This window comes from Pseudophryne corroboree, chromosome 4 (assembly GCF_028390025.1).
Source record: "Pseudophryne corroboree isolate aPseCor3 chromosome 4, aPseCor3.hap2, whole genome shotgun sequence".
NCBI lineage: Eukaryota > Metazoa > Chordata > Amphibia > Anura > Myobatrachidae > Pseudophryne > Pseudophryne corroboree.
In genome coordinates this window covers 359,317,359-359,333,553 of record NC_086447.1, presented here as the reverse complement: position 1 = coordinate 359,333,553, position 16,195 = coordinate 359,317,359, and the positions used below count along the sequence as shown (strand labels likewise).

General features: G+C 49.2%; 1 protein-coding gene across 1 annotated transcript in view; it reads right to left on the bottom strand.

Moving 5' to 3' along the window:
• The window catches only part of LOC134909547 (solute carrier family 12 member 9-like), a 465,723-nt gene extending 450,236 nt beyond the window's left edge, over nt 1-15,487 (bottom strand). Inside the window, exon 1 of the mRNA XM_063916540.1 lies at nt 14,922-15,487. Coding sequence (XP_063772610.1) covers nt 14,922-15,114 — 193 coding nt within the window. The 5' untranslated portion in view covers nt 15,115-15,487. The remainder of the gene's footprint in view (nt 1-14,921) is intronic.
• Nucleotides 15,488-16,195: the final 708 nt, after the last annotated feature.

Genomic DNA, 16,195 nt, shown 5'->3' with positions numbered 1-16,195 from the left:
GTGAATACTGAGCAGTATGGGGGTGTTTATAATGGGCACTGTGTGGGTATGTGGGGTAGAATGGGTGCAGTAGAGGTGGAAGGTGGTAGGATAGGTGCAGTACTGGTAGCAGGGTGGGTGCAGTAGTGGTAGGAGGTAGGATAGGTGACGTGGTAGCAGGGGGTAGGATAGGTGCAGTAGTGGTGGTATCAGGATGGGTGCAGTAGTGGTAGGGGTTAGGATAGGTGCAGTAGTGGTAGCAGGATGGGTGCAGTAGTGGTAGGGGGTAGGATAGGTGCAGTAGTGGTAGCAGGGGGTAGGATAGGTGCAGTAGTGGTTGCAGGGGGTAAGATAGGTGCAGTAGTGGTGGTAGCAGGATGGGTGCAGTAGTGGTAGGGGGTAGATTAGGTGCAGTAGTGGTAGGGGCTAGGTTAGGTGCAGTAGTGGTGTTAGCAGGATGGGTGTAGTAGTGGTAGGGGGTAGGATAGGTGCAGTAGTGGTAGCAGGGGGTAGGATAGGTGCAGTAGTGGTAGCAGGGGGTAAGATAGGTGCAGTAGTGGTGGTAACAGGGGGCAGGATGGGTGCAGTAGTGGTAGGGGGTAGGATAGGTGCAGTAGTGGTAGCAGGGGGTAAGATAGGTGCAGTAGTGGTAGCAGGGGGTAGGATAGGTGCAGTAGTGGTAGCAGGGGGTAAGATAGGTGCAGTAGTGGTGGTAACAGGGGGCAGGATGGGTGCAGTAGTGGTAGGGGGCAGGATAGGTGCAGTAGTGGTAGCAGGGGGTAAGATAGGTGCAGTAGTGGTGGTAACAGGGGGCAGGATGGGTGCAGTAGTGGTAGGGGGCAGGATAGGTGCAGTAGTGGTGGTAGCAGGATGGGTGCAGTAGTGGTAGGATAGGTGCAGTAGTGGTAGCAGGGGGTAAGATAGGTGCAGGATAGGTGCAGTAGTGGTAGCAGGGGGTAGGATAGGTGTAGTAGTGGTAGCAGGGGGTAAGATAGGTGCAGTAGTGGTGGTAACAGGGGGCAGGATGGGTGCAGTAGTGGTAGCAGGGGGAAGGATAGGTGCAGTAGTGGTAGCAGGGGGTAAGATAGGCGCAGGATAGGTGCAGTAGTGGTAGCAGGGGGCAGGATGGGTGCAGTAGTGGTAGGATAGGTGCAGTAGTGGTAGCAGGGGGTAAGATAAGTGCAGGATAGGTGCAGTAGTGGTAGCAGGGGGCAGGATGGGTGCAGTAGTGGTAGGATAGGTGCAGTAGTGGTAGCAGGGGGTAAGTGTCAGAGTCGGTTTAGTTTGTGTCCCCGGAGGGGGCGCTAGTGGGTCAGTGGAGGTAGGTGGAATGAAGTGAGGAGGCAGTATTGGGTTTCTGCGCATGTGCACAATGTAGATTTATTAATAACAGAAAGTCCAGATAATAATGCAGCAGAAAGTAAAACAAACGAATGCAATGGAAATGACAATGGTAACGGCAATGGTAATGGCAATGATATAATATGGTTTGAAACTGAAAGTCTATGGCAGAGTTTGTAATGCAGAAATGGAACCAGAGTAATTAAAACGTGGAGCCAGCAGAGGTGGAATAATGGTAGCAAACCTGGTAGCAATGCAGGAGACTGGATGGTAATGTTCACTGTGCTGTTGGAAGTGCACAATCAGCATGCAGGCTGAATCACAGGTGAGATGACGGAATGCACCTGGAGAGGGAGTCTCTACTGCTGTAGGCTGGAGCACACTGCAGGTGTAGAAGGTGTGAAGCCAGAAAGGTATTGCTGGTGCTGGTACTTGTAGTTCCACGGAAGTAACAGGTACAGAAGAATATCCAGGAACACGGAGGATCAGGAGAATATCCAGGAACACAGAGGAACAGGAGAACAGGTCCAGACACACGGGTCGCAGGAGTGACACAAAGTTCAGGACAACCTCTGACTCACCCTGCAGCTCCTGATATACCCCCTGACCGGCAGGTATTGGCTGGAGTGAGACGAGGAGGTGCGGCCAAGCTCCGGATTGGCTGCCGCACTTACACTGGGGAAAACTGTCATGGCGGCGCCCATGACGCGGCCCGGCTGGGACGCGGCGCGCCCACACGCCCGTTGACTCCAGGGGCGCTCCCAGGCCTGAGATGGTATCCACGAGCAGGGTGACAGGTGACAGCAACATGCAGTGACCCCGGACGGAGTCCGCTCCGGCGGACAGACATAACAGCGGTAAGTCGATTCCTGACAGTACCCCCTCCCTTATGGGTGGGCACCGAACACCCACGTGGCTTGGAAGGATGAGACCTGTGGAAAACACGGACCAACCTGGGAGCGTGGACATCAGCAGAGTTCACCCAACTCCTCTCCTCAGGACCATAGCCGGCCCAGTCGATGAGATATTGCAGACGACCATACCGGTGACGGGAGTCCAGGATCTTCTCTATCTCGAACTCTATGCCCCGCTGAGTTGGAATGCTGGGGCCAGCTGGAAGAGCTCTTTGGAAGCGATTTAGGACTAATGGTCTGAGGAGAGAGACATGGAAAGCATTAGGAATACGCAATGAAGAGGGTAACTTGAGCTTGTAAGCCACAGGATTTAGAACTCTTTCGATGGAGAAAGGACCAATGAAGCGTGGTGCAAACTTCATCGAAGGCACTTTAAGACGAAGATTCCGGGTTGACAGCCAGACTTTATCCCCAGGTTTCAAGCTGGGAACTGCACGTCTCTTGCGGTCGGCAAAGAATTTGTACCGGGCAGAAGCCTTTTTGAGTGAAGTATGAATCTTCCTCCAGATTGTTGAGAACTGACTGAGGACAGTAGTGGCAGCAGGAACATCGATGCTAGGAAGGTCTTGAAAATCAGGAACTCGTGGATGCTGCCCATAAACAGCGAAGAACGGAGTAGTTTCAGTAGCTGTGTGGTAGCGGAAATTGTGAGCGAATTCAGCCCACGGGAGCAAATCTACCCAGTCATCTTGGGAAGATGATATGTACAGTCTCACGAAAGTTTCCAACTCCTGGTTTACCCTCTCTGTCTGCCCATTCGTCTGAGGATGATACGCTGACGAGAACTTGAGATGGACCTGCATGGCAGAACAGAGAGCTCTCCAAAACCTTGCCACAAACTGAACTCCACGGTCAGATATTATTTCAGTGGGTAGTCCATGTAAACGGAAAATCTCCCGTAGGAAGATTTGAGCCAGTTTTGGAGCGGAAGGAAGTCCTTGGAGTGGAACAAAATGAGCCATTTTGGTAAATCTGTCGACCACTACCCAGATGGTATTGAATCCTTGGGAGGAGGGAAGGTCAGAGATAAAATCCATAGACAGATGTGACCAAGGACGGCTGGGAATGGATAATGGCTGTAACTGACCTGCTGGAGACTGACGAGGAGTTTTGTGCTGCACACATTTAGGGCAAGACGCCACAAAGTCTTTGATGTCGACTTTCATCTTCGGCCACCAGTATGTTTCAGAGAGAAATTTAAAAGTCTTTAGGACACCAGGATGCCCAGTAAATTTAGACTGATGAGCCCAAGACAACAACTTAGAACGGAGTTCAGGAGCAACAAAAGTCTTACCAGGAGGCGGAGCTGGAGAAACTTGTGAAGAAGCAAAAGCAACAGGATCCAGGATTGAGCGTGGTACTGGATCGGATATTTCGTCCTCAGATTCCATGGATCGAGACAAGGCATCTGCTTTGGTATTCTGAGAACCTGGGCGGAAATGGAGCTTGAAATTAAAACGGGAGAAGAACATAGCCCATCGGGACTGGCGAGGATTAAGGCACTGAGCTGCCTTCAAGTAGAGCAGGTTTTTATGATCCGTATAGATATTAAATGGAAACTTCGCCCCTTCCAGGAGATACCTCCATTCCTCAAGGGCCAGTTTAATCGCCAGAAGCTCTTGATCTCCGATGGAATAATTAACTTCTGCAGGAAGAAACTTACGGGAAAAGAATCCACAGGGATGAATCTTCCCGTCAGCTCCCATCTGAGAGAGAACAGCTCCCACTCCTACTGTGGAAGCATCCACCTCCAACTCGAATGGCTTATTAATATCGGGCTCTAACAAAACTGGAGCGGTAACAAAAGCCATCTTGATTTTTTGAAACGCAGCCAGGGCATCTTCTGACCAGTTGGAATGATCTGCCCCTTTCCGAGTTAAGCTAGTAATAGGAGCAATGCGAGTTGAAAAGCCTCGGATGAATTTCCTATAATAATTGGCAAAGCCCAGGAATCGTTGAATGGACTTGAGAGTGTTCGGAATGGACCAATTGGCAATAGCTTCCAATTTTGCCGGGTCCATCTGGAGATCCGATCCAGAAATTATATACCCCAGGAAGGGTATGGAGGTAACCTCAAAGGTACACTTAGATAATTTGCCGTAAAGACAATTCTCACGAAGACGTCGGAGGACTTCACGGACTTGGAGACGATGAGAAGGGAGGTCTTGAGAGAAGATGAGGATATCGTCCAGGTAAACAACGAGATACTTGTACAGAACGTCACGGAAAATTTCATTAACAAAGTGTTGAAACACTGCTGGAGCATTGCTCAACCCGAATGGCATTACCAGGTACTCGTAATGGCCATCCCGAGTATTGAAAGCTGTCTTCCATTCGTCACCGCTGCGGATTCTGATGAGATTATAGGCACCGCGGAGATCTAACTTGGTGAAGATGCGGGCTCCTTTGACTCTATCAAATAACTCGGTAATAAGAGGTAACGGGTAGCTGTTCTTAACGGTAATATCATTAAGTCCCCGGTAGTCAATACATGGACGTAGTCCTCCATCTTTCTTTTTAACAAAAAAGAAACCTGCCCCAGCAGGTGATGATGAGGGACGGATGAATCCTTTCTGTAGGTTTTCTTTGATGTATTCGCTCATCGCTTCGGTTTCAGGAACAGATAACGGGTAGGTGCGCCCCCTAGGTGGTTTTTTGCCAGGAATGAGGTCGATGGGGCAATCCCACTCTCTATGGGGCGGCAGGACATCAGCGGCCTTCTCGCTGAAGACGTCAGCGAAATCTTGATAGGCCATAGGAAGAGTAGACTGGGTCTTGATTTCAGAAGTCTTGACAGGAACAACTTGGGCTAAACAGGACTGACGGCAATGTGAACCCCAAGCAGTTAGTTGTAAGGTAGCCCAATCAATCTGTGGGTTATGTAGCTGGAGCCAGGGCATACCTAACACAATCTCCTGAGTTGCCTGAGGAATAACTAGAAATTTTATTAACTCAGAATGCAGGAACCCAACCCCCAGTATCACTGGCCGGGTTTGTTGAGTGATATACCCCTTAGAAATACGACTACCATCAACTGCCGTGATGTAGACTGGATATGGAAGTTCATAGACCGGCAGATGAAACTTGTCTACCGCAGCTTGAGTGATGAAATTCCCCGCTGCACCACAGTCTACCAACGCAGTTGCAGATTGGAGTCCAGCCGCCGTCTCTAAGGTCACAGGAAGAATGAAATCTTGGGTTGAAGGAGCTTGCTTGAAAGATCCCAACTTGACTCCTCCCCTACAAGTCAGGATCTGGCGTTTCCCGAACGCACTGGACAAGAATTTATTTGGTGACCTACTGCCGCACAATAAAGACACAGTCTCTCACGAAGTCTCCTTGACCGCTCCTCAGAGGTTAAGCGGGACCTATTAGTTTGCATAGGCTCGTCAGAAGGTGGAGGCTGAAACTGTACAGGAGGTACCATTCTTGGTTTGCGACACTCAGCACGAGCACGCTCACTATTGCGTTCGCGGATGCGAGAGTCCAACTTGATACATAGGGAGATTAATTCTGGTAATTGCACAGGGATATCACGGGTTGCCAGTTCATCTTTTATCCGTTCCGAGAGTCCATGCCAGAAGGCTGCTACCAAGGCTTGGTTATTCCACTGAACCTCTGCGGCTAACGTCTGGAACTGGATGACGTATTGGCCCATACTGCGAGTCCCTTGACGGAGCTGGAGAAGATCTGCGGAGGCTGATGTTGCACGACCCGGTTCATCAAAGATGCGTCTGAAGATGGAAACAAACTCGGCATAGTTGTTCATCAACGGGTCGGCACGTTCCCACAGAGGAGACACCCAACTCAGGGCTGATCCGGAGAGCAGTGAAATAATATAAGCAACCTTGGATCTTGGCGTGGGAAAATGATGAGGTAAAAGTTCAAACTGGACTTCACACTGGTTGAGGAACCCACGGCATAACTTCGGACTGCCATCATACCTGCTAGGCACAGGCAGGTGCAAACGAGATACAGGAGCAGATGCAGCCGGAGAAGAAGAACCCCCTACACTTGCATGTGCAGGGGTAACAGGAACTGGAGGTGCAGGCGCACTTAGCAGAGATTGTTGTAACGTATCAATCCGGGAGGACATCCCTTGCAGAAACTGGAATATCTGCTGCTGCACAGCCTCTTGTCCATCCAAACGGGAGACCAGGTTTTGTAAGGCCCCTGACCCCACACTCTGACCACCGTCCGAGTCCATCGGTCCTGAACTTACTGTCAGAGTCGGTTTAGTTTGTGTCCCCGGAGGGGGCGCTAGTGGGTCAGTGGAGGTAGGTGGAATGAAGTGAGGAGGCAGTATTGGGTTTCTGCGCATGTGCACAATGTAGATTTATTAATAACAGAAAGTCCAGATAATAATGCAGCAGAAAGTAAAACAAACGAATGCAATGGAAATGACAATGGTAACGGCAATGGTAATGGCAATGATATAATATGGTTTGAAACTGAAAGTCTATGGCAGAGTTTGTAATGCAGAAATGGAACCAGAGTAATTAAAACGTGGAGCCAGCAGAGGTGGAATAATGGTAGCAAACCTGGTAGCAATGCAGGAGACTGGATGGTAATGTTCACTGTGCTGTTGGAAGTGCACAATCAGCATGCAGGCTGAATCACAGGTGAGATGACGGAATGCACCTGGAGAGGGAGTCTCTACTGCTGTAGGCTGGAGCACACTGCAGGTGTAGAAGGTGTGAAGCCAGAAAGGTATTGCTGGTGCTGGTACTTGTAGTTCCACAGAAGTAACAGGTACAGAAGAATATCCAGGAACACGGAGGATCAGGAGAATATCCAGGAACACGGAGGAACAGGAGAACAGGTCCAGACACACGGGTCGCAGGAGTGACACAAAGTTCAGGACAACCTCTGACTCACCCTGCAGCTCCTGATATACCCCCTGACCGGCAGGTATTGGCTGGAGTGAGACGAGGAGGTGCGGCCAAGCTCCGGATTGGCTGCCGCACTTACACTGGGGAAAACTGTCATGGCGGCGCCCATGACGCGGCCCGGCTGGGACGCGGCGCGCCCACACGCCCGTTGACTCCAGGGGCGCTCCCAGGCCTGAGATGGTATCCACGAGCAGGGTGACAGGTGACAGCAACATGCAGTGACCCCGGACGGAGTCCGCTCCGGCGGACAGACATAACAGCGGTAAGTCGATTCCTGACAGTAAGATAGGTGCAGGATAGGTGCAGTAGTGGCAGCAGGGGGCAGGATGTATGCATTAGTAGTTGGGAGTGGAATGGACGCTGGAGGAATAAGATGCAGAGTAACAGGAAGTGCACCTAGTTTCCCGCCTGCACCCTCACAGGTATAATGTGCAGGTATTGGCCATTAAATACATATAGGAAAGGCCCGCCCACACGTTCGTGAAACGAAAGATTTAACACCATTCCCCCAGGTCGCATTATTTATCACTGGTGACAGCCACCCGCATGTGTGTGAAACTGTAGATTGATCACTCGCTAGTAACCACCCTCATGTCTGTGAACCATCAGATTGTCTCGTTGATCCCAGACCCCGCGCTCTCTTCTTAAGCCCGCTCGCAGCGCTCTGACCTCTTGATACTTTGCGGTCGTGGTGTCCTCGACCGCACTGAGATGTTCCGCTGGCCCCAGCTCATGTTCTCTGCAGCAGACCCACCGGGCTGCCCGTGGTGAAGGCGCTCCTCTCCTTCTCCTCGGCTCCCTCCTGCATCTAACATACCCGTCATCGTGATGTCCCCGCCCGGTTGCCAGCTGCACATTCAATGGGTTGGAGGCAGGGTAGGGAGGAGGGACAGACGTCTGAGGTGGCGCTTGCATTGGGAGACGCTGCCGGCGGCTATTGGCTGGTGAGGCAGGGCTTGGAGATTTCTATTGGCTGTAAGGCGACGGTCAGCGAAAAACAGCGCGTCCTGCGGGACCCGCTCACTTTTAAAATCCGAGTCCCTCTCTGCCCGTAGCGCGTAAAAACGCGCCATAGCGCGTATTTTGCGATCACTGGGGGCAGCATCAGGCTCCGGGTCATCAGTAATTTGAAGAATGATCCTGATAGCCTCCAACAAGTCAGGAACATCCACATGTGAAACAGATTCCCCATCAGAAGCGTGGGGATCAGAATCTGTGGGGTCAGTATAAACGCCATCCTCATCAGACAAGGAGTCTGGGACGTTGGTGGATTGTGAGGAAGTAATGGCCCGCTTAGAGGACCCCTTGGTCTTAGGCAGGCGAGGGTTAGACTTCTGAGTAGTCAGTGATTGGTTCAATTGCTGTAACTGAGCAGACAGCTGATCAGCCCATGGCGGGTTAACTGCGGGGACCAAAAGTGGTTGTACCGGCACAGGAGGTCCCATAGGGGGCGTTAGTCTAGTTACCAGTGTATTTAATAGCGTGGAGAAGGTAGCCCAAGGTGGGTCATTTTGAACCCCCGTTGCTACAGTCCCACTTGGGGGTAAGGATCCCCCAGAACCTGAACCCTCAACTACTATGTTTTCCTCAAATGTGTCTGCAGCGTCACCACCACGCAATGTGGGATCAGCACCATTGCCCTTTGTAGCTGACATATCCGAAAGCTCAATGCAAGGCAACACAGTACAATATCAGCAGCACAATACCTGACAAGAACCCCCTGTGTAGTGTATCAGTACAAACAGGGAATTCAAGAGGTATATCGTGACTAAAAATCACAGAGAAAAATACACACTGAGTATATCCTGTGAACTACCTATATTAAATGATAAACCTGACGCACTTAGCCCCCTCAGGTTATAGAATATAGGGATAGCAATCTGAGTGAGATAAACAAAATGGAGGTCACACAGCAGCTATATGCACACACACATAGGTGGTCATTCCGAGTTGATCGCTAGCTGCATTCGTTCGCTGTGCAGCGATGAGGCAAAAAAAAGGCACTTCTGCGCATGCGGCGCAATACACACACGCAAAGTACTATTACAACGAACTATGTACTTTTACACAAGGTCTAGCGAAGCTTTTCAGTCGCACTGCTGGCCTTAGAGTGATTGACATGAAGTGGGCATTTCTGGGTGTCAACTGACCGTTTTCAGGGAGTGTTCGTAAAAATGCAGGCGTGCCAGGAAAAACGCAGGCGTGGCTGGGCGAACGCAGGGCGTGTTTGTGATGTCAAAACAGGAACTGAACAGTCTGAAGTCATCGCAAGCGCTGAGTAGGTATTGAGCTACTCTAAAACTGCACAAAAAAATGTTGCCGCCGCTCTGCGATCCTTTCGTTCGAACTTCTGCTAAGCTAAGATACACTCCCAGTGGGAGGCGGCATAGCGTTTGCAGGGCTGCTAAAAACTGCTAGCGAGCGAACAACTCGGAATGACCACCATAGTCACATTGTACAATGCAGAAATTATGACATGCAATAAAACTGCATGGACTAGCAATACAGAGTAGTACTATGTACAGCTATACACTCAATAGATATAACAATGCACAGTAAAGCATGGATGTATATCACAGGGTACTTGTACTATATAACCCTGACTAAATGCACTCTTTCTTAACTAACACTGTCAGCAGACATGTAGAATACTTAAGTGTCCTGTAAAATGCACAGCGCTGACATGCAGGCGGCTTTACAGAGGAGGATTTGCCCAAACAGTCCTAGGATCAGCTCAGCTTGTCCTAATGGCACCCAAACGCTGACAGGAAGTGAGGGAGAGAGAGATATGCAGCTCCAGGGTGGGAACATTTACTCTAAATGGTGCACTGGGGCTGGGGGAGGGGCTACAGGTCAAAGCCTTATCCCCCTGCTGGACTTCACCACCGGGTACTGTGGTCTTATATAAACGGATTATGAGAGAAAACCGACCTGTGCCCTTGCCCTGGTGGTCTAGTGGGTTCCCTGTACTACCACAGTGTCCACGCCAGTGCGCGCGGCCTGTCTCCCACCAGCCGCACAGGATTGCGATTTACAGCGGATCCCGCCGGGGGGACCCACTTACCTCCTCCCTGAGTGCGGCCACGCGATCCAGGAGAACATCGGTCGTGTGTGTGACTAACAGGAAGAAAACCGGAGCCTCCGCTGTAAGTACCTGGCAACCAGGGCACGGGAGTATACAGCGCCGCTGGGGGAGGTGATGGAGCTGCAGCAGAAGATGTCTGACTGACATCTAACACAGACAGTTCCTCTGCTGCAGCCCTTGAAATGCTTCTTCTCAGGGCTGCTGGAGCAACCCCCCTGTTTATGTATGCCTGCTTACTGCATGGCACCAACTACAAAACTGAGCTCCTGTGCACAGAGGCGGGGTTATAGAGGAGGCGGCACTATACATTCTGGGAACAGTCAAAGCTTTGAGCCTGTTGGTGCCTCGGATCATGATCCTTCTCTACACTCTAATGTCATTCCTTGTGGAGCCCAGTGTACCCAGCAGCAGAAATATCTGCTGCTTTGAAGGTTCCAGTGAGCACAGTGGCCTCCATCATCCACAAATGGAAGAAGTTCGGAACCACCAGGGCGCTTTCTAGAGCTGGCCGGTCATCTAAACTGAGCGATCGGGGGAGAAGGGCCCTAGTCAGGGAGGTGACCAAGAACCCGATGGTCACTCTGTCAGAGCTACAGCATTCCTCTGTGGAAAGTGGAGAACCTTCCAGAAGGACAACCATCTCCGCAGCAATCCACCAATCAGGCCTGTATGGTACAGTGACCAGATGGAAGCCACTCCTTAGTAAAAAGCACATGGCAGCCCGCCTGTAGTTTGCCAAAATGCACCTGAAGAACTCTCAGACCATGAGAAATTCTCTGGTCTGATGAGACAAAGATTGAACTCTTTGGCGTGAATGCCAGGCGTCATGTTTGGAGGAAACCAGGCACCGCTCATCACCAGGCCAATACCATCCCTACAGCGAAGCATGGTGGTGGCAGCATCATGCTGTGGGGGAAGTTTTTCAGCGACAGGAACTGTGAGACTAGTCAGGATAGAGGGGAAGATGAATGCAGCAATGTACAGAGACATCCTGGATGAAAACCTGCTCCAGAGCGCTCTTGACCTCAGACTGGGGTGACGGTTCATCTTTCAGCAGGGCAATGACCCTAAGCACACAGACAAGATATCAAAGGAGTGGCTTCAGGACAACTCTGTAAATGTCCTTAAGTGGCCAGAGCCCAGACTTGAATCAGATTGACCTTCAGAACAGGATACCACTAATGTCCCAAAAGCATTCGAACACTATATCAATGTAACCCCATCCACTACATACTAACCATTACATACCTAAACTATATTAACCATTACTCCCCTACAATGCACTTGCCAGTGCGCCTACTACAGTATAGCAGCTAGAGAGCTCCCAAGTTTAGCAGCCTGACCATATATCAGCCAAAGCTCCCTCCCCTAGTATATAGCCAGCATTCCACTCACACAGTTCAGCAGCAAGTAGCCACACTTTCGTGCCTTTTTATTAAATAATATTTGCAGGATATCCCCCCAAAACACTCATTTTCAGACGGTACCCACAATTATTAAGTATCACCCCAACATACCCTGGAGGGAACGCAGCAGATATTTCCATATCTGCTGCAGTCCCTCCATTTCCAACAGCAGCCACAGCTCCCATAGGTTTGTTGTGCGCTGCAAAGCTATTAGATTTACCAAGCTATGGAATGCACAGCTTGGCCCCATTGTAGCCTATGGGCTACACTCCACAGATTTTTCGGAAGAGAGATCCATACCCTCTGCTGCCAGCTTGCACATGAGCAGCTGGCAAAAACAGAAAGTAAGGTTATTGTGGTTGTGGGTCCAGCAACTCAGTAACAATACATTTACGCAAATAAGGTTTCCTTATTACAGCAACTTGCGGCATTAAGGAATCCTTATTATCAGGGTCTAACTGCATCTTTATATAAACATGCCACTCTATGGCAGCCAGGGCCCTCATGTCCCATGTTATAGCAGCAGCCAGGGTCTTCCCTCCACTCATGGTACTAACCAGTGTTCTCCATGCCCGACTGTGTAGCAGCCAGTGTATTAGCTGCCCTGGCAATATAACAACCAGGCTAACAGAAGCCCCATAGTAAAGTATGCATGCAGGCAATGTAACATGACACAGTATTCTCCATACACTGCTGTATACTACTCACATTACTGGCGCAATAAGCGGAATCTGCACATGACTAGCTTTTCTTAAAGTTGGACTAACACCTAAGAAAATATTGCGCTTACTTGGTCCTCTCTCTAGCCACATTTCCACGGTGATACATAACCACCTTTAAATGGTGGCAGAAGGGGATGTGAGAGGTAGGACTAATCTCAAGCTGCCATCACTTAATTATTACTTTATGATTAGTTATCCTTTTCGCACACATCACTACCCCAAGTTTTTGTCCAGAGCTGGGAGAACAACAGAGCATCCCCCAAGACTTTGGTTAATGGGAGCAATGAGGATGCATGTTAGTGAAATAATGTCATACAGTAGATGCAGCTGTAAGTGTACATAACACCTACTATGCGATAAGACTTGCAAGGCTAGCAAATACATTGGGTGTTCCTAAGTGGTCACTCTGAGGTGGCTTTTGAGACGCATGAAAATGGGCCGTGTTGCTGGCGTGTTATGGGAATATCACTGAACTGGTGGTGAACTCAAACACTGAACCACTCACAGTGGAGACATATGCACCTACCATAGGGCTAGTGCAAGTTTCGATGATGCGACCGATGGTGGTGTCTAAAGACACACCAAGCAGTAATACAGAATCAGAAGGGTAAGAGTTGATAGTAGCATTAGGATAATGACATGACTACAGCAAAATATGCTAAAGGAATCGCAGCAGCGTGGGACTGAGCATTAGGCCCTTAATGTGACTACAAGCTCCAATGAGATAGCTGCAGCCCTGCTTACTGCATACTACAAGTACTTATTTATATGCAAGTAAAAAACACAGCGCAGCATACAGTATGCCTATGTAGCACATAAGCTATGTACTCGCAAAATGAATACTGAAGTGACGGACTATAAGTGCGCTATTTAAATAACTGGTAACAAATAATTTACAGTGTTTGTAAAACAGAATTGTTAATAAATGGCAATTATTTAAATTGCATTCAATCTATTTGACCAGTGACAAAATGTATTTGAAAACAGGTAACATTCCCAATGTTACATTTATATCACATTTGAGGGTCAATTCAATTAGGTGAAAATGCTAACGACCCTGCCACTCACCCCCCTCACAGCCAGATCTCACACGCAAACAAAAACCTGTGAGTACGGCAATACTGTGAGGAATATAGCGGCACTTACTCCTGGACATGGCTATGTAATGCCTAATTAAACTGCACCCATTAACTACAATAAAGCTAACTGAGCTGAGCTAGAGTTGACGCATAATTTTTGCGAAAGCCACAGCACTAGATAAAGGGTGAGCTCTGTTTTCAGTCCAACATATTTGATTTGTATGGCTGAATAACATTTTAGATTAAATGCAGCAATAAGGGATAATTAACTGTTCTGCAGAGTGATACAGAATTGTTTCAACAAAGTGGAAAGCCCTGGCTTGGCGGCCTGCCAATTTACACTGTACATCTAGTGAATACGGAAATAAAGGGAATGCAAGAGTAAACAGTACTTTTTTTTATTATTTCATTGGATTCGTGTCAGCAGAAATATTGTATTCAGAACACAAGCAGACAGCTAAACATAAAAACATAATGGGTAAAGTATACTATCCTGTCCACTATAGCCTATGTTGTTTATGGATGTTGAGTATAGGGGGAAATTTAATTGTTAATGAACACATCCGCCTGGCCGAATTAGCGCAGCAATAGCCACACTTTATGGCAGCCAAATCTCGCACAAAAGTGTTCACTGCCCCACAGGTGAAGGGTGCGAAATGCGGTGCCGTTGCCGGTGTTTAAACACTGTGGCAACAGCAATTCACACCCTTTGTCCAGAATTAAACATAAACATTAACATAAAGTCAAATCTAGGGTAAAATGTATATACAATAGGTGAGGAGTATCAGGGTGATAAAGGTCAGTTCATTCTGTGTGCTGTGGTAATAGTAGGGCAGAGAACAATCAGAGTAAAACTCTGCAGCCAAAACTAGTCATTTTCTTTTCACAGCCAAATGTAGAACGATGTAAATAGTCTGCTAGGAAAATGTTTATATATATATATATATATATTACACACAATATGTAAGTCATCGTCATTTAAGTTTAGCAGCAAGTATAGTGCAACTTTTACATGATATTTAAGCCATCATCATCAGGGTACTAGACGATTGAATATCATCGAAACATATACCTACGGTGAAAGTGGATTTATTTACTTAAGTGCTGCTGACATTCATTGTATGGTTGGATATACAAAGAAACCGGCACTCTTATGCTGTATATGGATAGTTGCGTCCAGTGCCCTCCTGTTACTAAGCGCAAGGAATGGCACAAAGTGGCAGAGCAATAGAAGACGACACTCAAGACTACTTACAACAAATCACAACAGACCCCCACTCAGTTGTCAACGTTTCAGCACATATATTAGTTGTACTTTCATCAGGATCCTTACATACAGTATATAAGACGACTTGCCCAAGCAACAAGAGGCTTACAAAAGTTACAATTAGTTATATATGAGGAATAGCAGGGACACAGAAGAGTGCGGCGCTCTCTTTTAGTACATGCAGAAACCAGTGCCGGCTACTACTGTCTATAAAGTACTTCTGTATAACTACTTACCAACCCTGAGGAAGAGGACTACGCTGAACATGGCCAGCAAGGTGGGCACCACGACCCCCAGGAAGGTGGAGAGTTTCCGAGACCCTGAGCGCTGCTGTGCTTTCCTCGGGCTCCGGGCGGCTCCATCCCCGGCCGCACTCACCTCTGTGGATACGTTGAGCCGGTAGGTGAGCAGCGGGCTCCGCTCAGTCATGATGCTAATTCAGGAGGTGGCCGCCGCTGCTGCTGGGACACTTTCCAATCAGTCTCCGTCCCTGCCCCGCTGCCCCGATCACCTGACCACAGTACAGTACAGTCAGTCACGGAGCAGGTAAGCCCTGGCCCCGCACGCCCATTACACGGCACCAGCTCTTGTCCCGCTGTGCTGGGGGAAGGCAGCTCTGGTACCGGCGTAACCTGGGAAATGCCAGGAGGAGCCGCCAGGTGCCCACGTGTAGACTAGAGGCGGCCAGAGCGGGTGACAGGCAGCGCGGTGGTTAGTGCTGCGGACTGCGGTGCCCTGGCGTGACACTGTAACAGAGCATACCTGCTGCAGGTAAAGGAAGTGCTGTAATAACACTGTAATCAGTGTCCCACCCAGCGGCGCTCAGACTGGAAAGCACCAGGAAGTGCAGAGCTGCTGTCACTGTGTGTGTGTTTAGGTGCTCGCTGCTTGCAGTCACGCTGACATTATTACACCGCCCTCTTTCTCTCTTCTTCTTTTAGCCCTAAGGTGTTAAACATTTCTGAGTATCTATGAAGCACAGACACAGTACTGTCAGCTGATCTCATGGTTTATTCCAGTGACGTCCAGATTATCATCTACTATTGTTACTGTTCTTAACACAAGAAGCCTGTAGATACTGTAACTCTATGGAAATTCCCTCTTTATGCAACCAGAGTGCATCTGTGAGCAAATGTAGAGGGTAATTCAGATCTGATCGTAGATGTGCTAAATTTAGCACATCTACCATAATTTACTCAGCACAGCTTTTGTACCTGGAGAGAGTAATTCCCTGCCAGCGCAGCTCGTGAGCGCTGGCAGGCCGCTACTTGCTGCATCCTGGGTCACTCAGCCGCCACAGCCCGCCCCCCAAGGATCTGGACATGCCCCCTTCCGCCCCACGACCGCCTCTGCCTGTCAGTCAGGCAGAGGCGATCGAATCTCACTGGGCTCCCGGGGTGCGAATGCAGTGCGGCCGCTGCACATACGCACGCCACAAAAGGATTCAGACTGCGAACGCTACCGCTGCAGCGATCCATTCTGAATTCGCCCCATAGTTATTGGAAAGAAA